The sequence below is a fragment of the Hibiscus syriacus genome, unplaced genomic scaffold (genome assembly GCF_006381635.1).
Source record: "Hibiscus syriacus cultivar Baekdansim isolate YM2019G1 unplaced genomic scaffold, ASM638163v2 tig00110945_pilon, whole genome shotgun sequence".
Taxonomy (NCBI): Eukaryota; Viridiplantae; Streptophyta; class Magnoliopsida; order Malvales; family Malvaceae; genus Hibiscus; species Hibiscus syriacus.
Genome location: NW_024062926.1, coordinates 1658824 through 1668754, shown reverse-complemented (window position 1 = coordinate 1668754; position 9931 = coordinate 1658824). Strand labels below are relative to the sequence as shown.

At 37.0% G+C, this 9931-nt stretch overlaps 2 protein-coding genes and 1 pseudogene across 2 annotated transcripts; all 3 read right to left on the bottom strand.

Moving 5' to 3' along the window:
• Positions 1-573: 573 nt before the first annotated feature.
• Positions 574-2269, bottom strand: LOC120147908 (annotated as a pseudogene).
• A 353-nt stretch (positions 2270-2622) lies between these two features.
• LOC120147907 lies at positions 2623-4484 on the bottom strand. Its single transcript, XM_039161150.1, has 4 exons — positions 4318-4484; positions 3904-4238; positions 3282-3371; positions 2623-3177 (listed from the first exon to the last, which is right to left on the bottom strand). The coding sequence occupies exons 1-4, from the start codon at positions 4388-4390 to the stop codon at positions 2716-2718; spliced, it is 960 nt and encodes a 319-aa protein (XP_039017081.1). The 5' UTR covers positions 4391-4484; the 3' UTR covers positions 2623-2715.
• Positions 4485-9018: 4534 nt separating this feature from the next.
• On the bottom strand, positions 9019-9598 carry LOC120147934 (leucine aminopeptidase 2, chloroplastic-like). The gene is made up of 2 exons (XM_039161163.1): positions 9226-9598; positions 9019-9134 (listed from the first exon to the last, which is right to left on the bottom strand). The coding sequence occupies exons 1-2, from the start codon at positions 9515-9517 to the stop codon at positions 9034-9036; spliced, it is 393 nt and encodes a 130-aa protein (XP_039017094.1). The 5' UTR covers positions 9518-9598; the 3' UTR covers positions 9019-9033.
• Positions 9599-9931: the final 333 nt, after the last annotated feature.

Below are 9931 nucleotides of genomic sequence, written 5' to 3'. Positions count from 1 at the left end.
AATTTAATTTGACTATTCGACATGATAAAATCTTTCTACTTTTAGAGTATTATTAATAGATTCAAATAGATATTACCATCAATTACTTTTAAAAACGGAATGACGTGAATGTTTTTAAAACAACTTTAGTCATTCTGTTTTTTTGTCTAATTACGGATTTAGCCACTCTCATATTCCATATCCCTAACAATTTTGTCTGATTATAGGTTGAACATGTAAAGTTGAAGGACCAAGTTATAATACCAAATTAAAGTTGAGAGAATATTCCAAATTTTAGCACAGTAAAAGGGGTAAAACCACAACTAGACCTTTTTTGCGACACAAAAACTCACTTGAGTACTCATCAAGTGTTAAAAATGTCAAATTTCACCATTTTTCTATGCCAGTTTAAAGCGGAAACTCTAATTGCTTGATTACAACGAAATAGCAATCCATATTATAAGCATTTCATGTATGATGAAATGACAATTTATTTATTTCTAATTTATTTTCCTTAAAAAATATTACAATTACAAAATTCATAAGCTGCATGAAACTCTAGCAAAAGCTGCATGCTGATTGTTGTCACCACAGCACGGTCCAAGCTTTTTACATCCAAGAAGAGCTCTTCAGAATCCATTCCACCAAAGTCGAGACGCCGAAGCCGGTTGCGACACGCTTCTTTTCATTCCAGACAGGGCCAGCCAAGTCGATGTGCATCCATTGTACTTTTTTGTCGACGAACTGCAAAACCATAGTTCAACAATCGAGCTCCACAATGTATCAAAAGGATTGGAGCATTCAGGGCTGCATAAACTGCAGATAAAAATGTCTGTTATTACTTACCTGTTTCAAGAACAGAGCCGCTGTGATAGCGCCACCTTGACAACCACCAGTATTTACCATATCAGCAACTCCTGATTTCATCGTCTCCCAATAGCTTTCCTCTCGTGGCATCCTCCAAAATTTCTCACCACTGATCTTTGAAGCTTCGAATACCTCCTTTGCTAGTCACTCAGTGTGAAGATGCCTGAAAAGGAAAAATGTTTCCGATGAATTTCAATAGAGTAATAACCAAGAAAACGATGAATGCAACAGCCTTCCGAACTGACTAGAATCAAGAAAGGACTTTACGTGTTAAGGAAATTCTTTGTATTAAACCCTAAACCATATATGTCATGCATGTACCTGCAATTGAGGGTCCAAGAGCAACAATTCATGCCCCAGTTAGAGTTGCCAGGTCAAGTATCTGCAAAATTAGAGAACCTAGTCTCCTAGTTATTCATACAGAATAAGCAATCCACAAATATCAGGTTTAAAGCTGTCAACAAAAATTTCGGATGTGCATCGTCCAGCTTTACCTTCTCAACACCTTGGTTGCAAGCATATACCAAAGCATCTGCAAGTGTAAGCCGGCCTTCTGCATCTGTGTTATTAACCTGGAACCGATAAAGTGAGCAATAAGTCATTTATTCCCGGTTAAAAGTGTCACAACACCATATTATTCACCTATACCTCGAATTTCCTTTTCCTAATCATAATCAAAGTATTACCTCAATTGTCTTTCCATTTGATGCTGAGAATATCTCCAGGTCTCTGTTATGACCCTCAAGAAATAGAGAAGAAAAATAGACGAAGAAGAGAAGAAAAGAGGAGAGAGTAGACGAGAGAATAGAGATTCAAGATAAGAAAAAGTTCGTTCTTTTCACACATGAAAACTATATTCTGCAGTACATGGTTATTTAATCACAATAAACTAGGTTTCCTCTTATTTTGGCTTGGGCTTATCCTAAGGCCCTTGTTTCCCTTCCTTTTCTTCATGTTAATTTTCCCATGTGAGTCACATGCTCCCCTTTTAATTCCTCTACATCAAAATTCCCCAATTCATTACGTGCAATCCCTAGCTCAACCTAATTCATTTTCTGAATCCCCAATGCCCTTCGCTTCGTGTTTCTCCTCCTCTCTCCCAACCGTGACAGTCTCATACCTGTTCCACTTATCATGTTTTCACAAGATGCGACGATAAAATGAACCTGCATAAAAGGATAACTTACTAGGTGACAAGCTAGATTCCATACAGATATCGGTTAAGCAAATGAACATGAATGAAGCAAATAAAACATAAGAAAATAGTACCCATCCTTTCCCCCCACCCCTTTAAGATAAAGCTTAGAAAAGACGCAGATTTGTTTGGGGGGGGGGAATAGCGACAATTATTTACCTCGACTCCAGGAGGTCTGATATTCTCGAGAGCTTTTGCGGCACCGAGAACTGCTGCAGAACCTCTCATGTCTATTTTCATGGCATCAATTGCGCAACCAGGTCCGCCGGTCTTGATATTGTAGCCACCACTAAGAACATGCAAGCTTGGTTTTAAAAAGCGTAAAGCGCCCTAAAGCGTCTAGAGTCCTAGACGCCGAAGCGCTAAGCGAAAGCGCTCGCTTTATGCACACGAAACGCCAAAAAGGCCGAAATTCACAAAAAATACATAATATTTATAAATTATCTTATAAATACTTAAATATCAAAGTGTCAATGCATATATTCAAAACTTATAAGTGCTTAAACACCAAAATATAATTCTCAAATTACTTATAAGTTATAAACACTTAAATACTTATATACCATTAACCATACGATTATACGAGCATATTAATCTCAAAAAATGGTCTACACCAAAAGTAGTCTAAAGTGAGATGAACAAAAGTATTTTTCTAAACCCTCAATTCCTTATAACTAAAAATCCTCTAAATCGTCATCAACTCGATCAACACCATTTCCTTCATCACTAGACACTCCAATATCTTCTTCCATCTCATCTTCATCAACTAAGCATCTACGAGATGGTCTACTAGAGATAGGATTATGAGCAGGAGATTTTCCTTTATCATTTCTCGATGGTCCAGCTCCATCATTCACTACTTTTGATGCTCTAGTTAGATAACTAGGCTCATATGCACCGGAAGCGTTAGCAACATCACTCCATGTCAAATCCTCACCAACAAACACCGCCTCATCATCATCTTCATCATCTTCCATTCTTCCCATCAACCACTCATTGCTCTCATTAATATCTTGCAAAAGAATGGGATCGATCTCCTTACTTTTAGCTCGGCGCTCCAAGGCACGATTGAATTTCACAAACACCATGTCATTCAATCTAGACTGTGCTAATCTATTTCGTTTCTTAGTGTGAAGCTACAAGAAAAAAACCAAAACTGGATGTTAGCAACATTATGCATATATATATATATATTTTTTCCAGCAATATTATTAAGAAAAAACATGTAAAAAAAACTTACTTGTTGAAAAACACTCCAGTTTCTCTCAGAACTTGTAGCACTACAAGTGAGACTAAGAATCCGTATAGCAAAATGAACATGAAGCATAAACTATATTTGAGAGAATAATTAATAACTTAAAACTTAAAATATAAAGTAGCATTTTTTTACCTGGTGATTTTGTTTTCCTTTGCCTAACAGCCAAGCTAATACCAAAGAGACCTTCTGCCTTTCGGTATTTAACTAACTCGTCTGAAATTTTGTCTTGAGTTTCTTGGTCGCGAACAAGCCTCAACATGCATTCATAAAAACCGTTTTCAACTTCTTCACAAAGCACACCACCAACTTCATCATAAAAGATCCCCGGGTTCAAGAAATGTCCCGCAACATGCAAAGGTTTATGTAGTTGACATTCCCACCTATGATCTATAATTTCAAAAGCTTTCTTGTAATCATCCTCTTCGTTCGAAAACTATCACGAATCTCCTCCTTAGCTCTATCCATTGCCTCATAGATGTACCCCATGGCTGGATTTTTTTCTCCATCAACTAGTCTAAGAACTTTCACTAAGGGGCCCGTCAACTTGAGAGAATAAGTACATTCCTCCAAAATGTTTCTTGCAAAAGTAACTTTATTTTCTTACCTGTGGTTCTTTAGACCACTTGCTCGCTTCCCACTCTTGAGAAGTCACCATCTTCCTCAAATTGTTTTTTTGTTTGTGGATCTGGGCAAGAGTGATGAAGGAAGTAGCAAATCTTGTGATGGTCGGTCTATGCAAGTTTTTTTGGTTTGTGAACTTTCTCATCAAGTTCACCAAACCAACATGACTATATATATATCCATTTGAGTAAATGGCCTTTTTTAAAGCATTTTTAACCCTAGGAATGTGTTTGCCAATATCCTCCAACATCAAGTCTAGGCAGTGTGCAGCACATGGTGTCCAATAGAGATGTGGTCTTTTAGCTTCCAACAACTTCCCTACAAAATTAGAGGAATAAGATGAGTAGATGACATTAGTCAAAAGATTATCAAAAGACTAAGTTGCAACTCAACTTACCTGCCTTCACATAAGCTGATGCATTATCAGTCACCACCTGTACCACATTCTCTTCACCAACTTCCTCCACCATTTTATCAAGAACATGAAACAACAAATCAGCATCCTTTGAAACATCAGATACATCAAGTGACTTCACGAAGACCGAACCCTTTTGGGAGTTTACCAGGAAGTTTGATATCTTTTTGAACAACGGAATCACCCATCCATCCGATAGTATTGAACAACCTTTTTCTGCCCATTCTTTCTTATTTCCACAATTTAGAACATGAACCAACAAATCAGCATCCTTTGAAACATCAGATACATCAAGTGACTTCACGAAGACCGAACCCTTTTGGGAGTTTACCAGGAAGTTGATGATATCTTTTTGAACAACGGAATCACGCCATCCATCCGATAGTATTGAACAACCTTTTTCTGCCCATTCTTTCTTATTTTCCACAATTTGGTTTTGAACTTCCTCTACTTGTTAAGTATGGGAACTCTTAACTCGTACATACTTGGAGCTTTCATCCCGGGGTCAAACTGTCCGATTGCTTCAATAATTATTTGAAAACTCTCATATGTTGCGGCATTAAAAGGAATACCTACATAAAAAAATATTTCCATCAGCATAAACAAAAAAAAAAGACTTCCAGCAACTTAAAACTTAAAAAACATTAATATTTAATTATTTATAATTCCCTGCATCGTAAAACCACCTCCCAATCTCATGACAACTTTATCCCTAAGGTCCTTTCGACATGTTTCATTGATGGTTTGTTGCTCCCTTCCTTCCTAGCTTTGATTGCTTCTCGAGGATTAGGAGTGAAGTACTGTCTATAGGACCTTTTTGCCTTGGTTTTTTGGGTGGGGCATCTTGCTACTAGACCCTCCTATTTCAACATCTTCTTCTTCACCATCGTATTCATCAGCTTGTTGTTGGTGCATCCAGTTTTTTGCTTGCATATGTTGTTCTGCCTTTTCCGTTTGTTTCTTCATCATGAACACATTTAATTCTTCCCACACATGCTCCGGACAGTTTAGACATTTACGAGCATCCTTAAAACCACAAATCATATGCAGTTTGATCCGAAACACACCTCCCTTAAATGTTTGTCCACAAAAAGAGCATGTAAAGCTGATTTTATTATTCGGATCTTGTATGTATATTCCTAACCGGGTCTTCTGACCCGTTCTTTGAAGAACCCGCCTTACCCGCCATTGAAGTCATTCTATAAAAGATAAATTAAACATAAAGTCAAACTAAAATAACAGAAAGCAATACCAGTAATCCAGTATACAAAGTTACAAACTATACCAGTAAGGCAGTAACAACTATAAAACAGTTTAACAAGCATTTTGCTTGCCTTAGTCTACATGTAAAATTTAGTAATACTAAGTACTTAAAGAAGGACAAAGGACAAAGCAATAAGCTATAAAGAAGAACAGTATTCTATAAACTATAAAACACAATTTTGCAATAAACTATAAGTATATAAACAACAGAATTACGTACCGGTTGATGAAGTGCAGCAGCAGCGTGACTCGAGTGAGATGAGAGGAAGATGAAGATCAAAACTTGAGTCGTGTCTCGTGAGTCAGGAGTCGTGAGCGTGAGGCGAGAGCCGAGAGGCGTGGAAGATGATCGCTCTCTGGGAATTTTTTACCGCTCAAGCTCAACCTCAATCGTTCTCTAAACTCTTATATTACCACTTATTTCAATCACATTTTTTACCCTAGCCCACCTAAACTAAAAGCCAATCTAAGTCTGATAATCTAATAGCCCGCTAAACCCTAAACAAGCCCAAAAATTGTATATGCTAAAGCCCAAAATTCTATCTTCTAAATTCGCGATTAAGCGTCGATTAGCGCTTTGCTAAAAGCGCTGTAAAAGCGCCGATTACTACCGCTTAATGAATTCGTAGTGCTTTTGCTATGCTGAAGCGCCAGAGGCCTCGCTCGAGTCGCTTAGCGCTTTAATCGCGCTTAAGCGACGCTTTTTAAAACTAAGCATGCAAGACAAGTATCCGAAACATATAGGTATATATATCCACAAAGATAAACAGGAGGGATACATCCCGATCACTCATGCTAAAATGATCCCAATGGCATATGGAAGAAATCTTGCTCAAATCATTCAGGTAATAGACAGCACACAGCAATAAGTGAAAAACGCGAAATGAAATCCCATTTTTACTGGTAATACTTGAGATGTTTGTATAAATACAGAGTGAAGGGCATGTCTCTCTATTATGGCATTGCGTGGTAAACTAAACAAATGATGCATCTCAGCATTATCCTTGTTTTATTTCCTCCTACAACCAAATCATAAAAATCTTCTTGCTAGAATGTGTATCTATCTATGAAATTACCTGTCAAAAGTCAACCCTTTCCTGACGAATGCTAACTTGGATTTAATAGGTCCACTCAGGGGTTTGTAGCACAAATGGAAGAAATGTAACATCCTTTCTTCATACGTGAGACCGAAGCTAAAGGTAAGATCTCTTGTTAGTAAATTTCTTGATGAATTTATGGTTGATTTATGACCATTAGACAATAGCTAAGCTTAAAGGAAGTTTAATTTGTTTTAAAACCATCAGATGAGGAGTATATGAAGAATTAAAGAAAAGAAGTAGAAAAGTGAAATTAGAATAGAGTTCATAATAAGAATTGGAAGTGAGATTTGACTTGTCATCAAGATAATTAAGGAATAGGAAGTGTTAAAATAGGAATTAGAACATGTTGGAATTTGAGTGAGATTCTTAAATTCTATATGGAGGATTGGATTTTTAAGTTTTAGAGGTATTGAATGGATAATAATTAGTTTAAGTAAGTGTATGCAAGTTAGGGATAAAAAAAGGAGGTGAATTATGTAGTGTTGAGAGGATTATGAAGGGATTTCGTGCTAAAAATAATATTTTTGGGTTATGTGCATCGATACACATTCAATGTACCGATGCACTCAAATAAATGACATCGATGCAATTAGTGCATCGATGTACCCCCTTAAAAGAAAACATCGAATGTAATTTTGTACCGATGCACTGGTAGTGCATCGATGCACACATTAGGAGTGCTCGATACACTGTAGAGTGCATCGATACATACCTTTATTATGAGATGAAAATAGCTTTTCTTTTAACCTAAGAAATGATAGTTTAGAATATATTAATTAGTATACTGATAAGTATCAATGTATTACTATGTAGATACAGAGCCTAAACAAGTTCCAGAACAATTGCCCAGTAAGATCGATCGAGGGAAAGGCAAAGAAATATAGGTGAGTGCATATGCATAACATGATTATCGTAGTGTATCCAGTTCTAGACTTGTGATGAGTCTAGATTCAATACATTGATGCATAATTCATCTCATATTATGAAACGTAATAGGAATTCATACTATGTGTATTATGTAGTATGTTTAAATGAATATGTATGCAAAGTTATATGAGCTATGTGATGAAGGTGAGGAATTGACATGTCTACGTGATATATTATGTAAGTTGAGAAAAGCCCATGTTATGTAGATGAGAACTATAGGTATAGTTGGCATGCCAAGAGTAGAAGGTCTATGCGGTCCTTTAGGACATATATGTATTCCTTGAAACATGTGTGATGTCTTTTGAGAAATATACTTGATCCTTAACATATATATATGATTCTTAAGGAATTTTCTACGTGGTCCTTAGGGACATCTTATATGGCACTACGGTACAATTCTACGCGGCACTTCGGTGCAATTCTACGTGGCACTTCGGTGCAATTCTACGTGGCACTTTGGTGCATTTATACGAGCTGTGATGACAACATAGTGCATAATCTCACAGTACTCACATACCTTAGGTTCTCAATATGGTATCATAGGCCAATAAACTTATTAATATGAATTCATGAATGTTAATGTAATATGCTTATATGTAAGGAACATGGTGATATAATTGCATTGATTACGTATATAATTTCATTTCATTTCATCTCATTATGGTATTTTCATTACAATTCATTATTATTATTATTATTATTATATTGCCTTACTAAGTCGATTACTTAGCGTGTGAGTGTTTCACATGTAGGATCCGAGAAAGTAGACGAGACAGGTTAAGCAGCTGGACAACATTACTCTTGCAACTATCAGATCAGAGGCAACTTAATCAGTAGATTATTTTGCTATGTAAATGACTGTTGGCATGTAATTAAACTGTTAAGTTGTGTATGCTTTGAGCATTTTGAAGAATTTTGTATAAACCTATGTATATTATCGTATTTTAGTTATATAAATCCAAATGTTTTTAATTTTTTTTAAGAATATTGTTTTTGATAGTCAATGTGACATACTGGACTCGTATCCGGGTCGGGTATGGGTTGAGGGTGTTACAAAATGAGGGGGATTATCAAATGCTGCAGCGACTACCAGATAAGATCACACCTTCAACTCCTTGCACTGCTCTGCAGTCAAGATGTTTGCAGATAGAACATCACTGTACGAGGAAGCGATTTCAAAGCCTCTGCCGCTGGTGCAGCTGCAGCATAAAAAGGCACATTAGATTAACACATAAGATTTGTCTCCTCTTTCTTAAACAAAACCAAACGCAGCCTTATCTTAAACAAAAAAGCAAGAATAATGCATATACAAACCAGGGGTAAGTACATTGGTTGTTGAATTCACAAGCTCTCTCCTAAATACTACAGCAGAAGAAACATCTTCAGCATACTTGAGCTTCTTCTCCAACTAGGGTCCAGTTCGAAGACCAAGAATATCCACATATTTCAGCTGTGGTTTCTTTGATTCTGACTTGATACTATTAAATTCATGTATTCCAAGCACCATCCCTATGTAAATGCAAACCATCAAACTACTACCAATCTCAATCTATCCAATAAGAACATCAATCATGATACTAAGATATCATGAAGGCATTACCAGATGCTATTGTTGAAGCAATACTGAGCTTTGACTCATGTGAGAGGCCTTCTGATGAGGCAAGGAAAACAGCGACGCTATTGGCTTGAGCAGTCTTTGCGGCTGCAGCAACAGACTCGCCTAGTCCACAAAAAGCAGCAGGTGAAGAAGCTCGCTGTCTAAGACCAATCAAACCAACCCTTTTGGAGCCAAGTCCAGGAAGTCTAAGAACTGTTGATTGGCCAGTTTTCCCTGTGAAATCCTCCTCAGAGGAGGCCTCAGATAATAGACCACCTAACAGTCCATCTAACATTTTCAAAATCGTTTTTCAAACTTGGAGTTTTCATCCTTGGTCATGTCTTTCTCAGTAACGCCGATTGCAAGCGTGTCTCCCTTCCATTCTCCTCCATCAACCTCTTTCGCAGCAAAAGAGATATTTCCAGCATGTTCACAAACGAGACAACAGCCATTTCAGTATCATATTTTTGGTATTTCACCAATGAAAACACACACAAAGAAACAACCTTCGCATATTGTGAAGAAGGAGGCATGGTGCTGAGGGATGAATGTCCGGTGGCCAACGTATGATGGAGATGAAGAGCAGCGACTAGCTTTAATGAACTTGGGATTAAAATTGCAAGAAGGTAAAGAGAATTGAAACTGATTTTTACTAATCAAGAATGAATCAAAGGTGATTTACCCTTTACAAGTGTAAGGTATATATGGC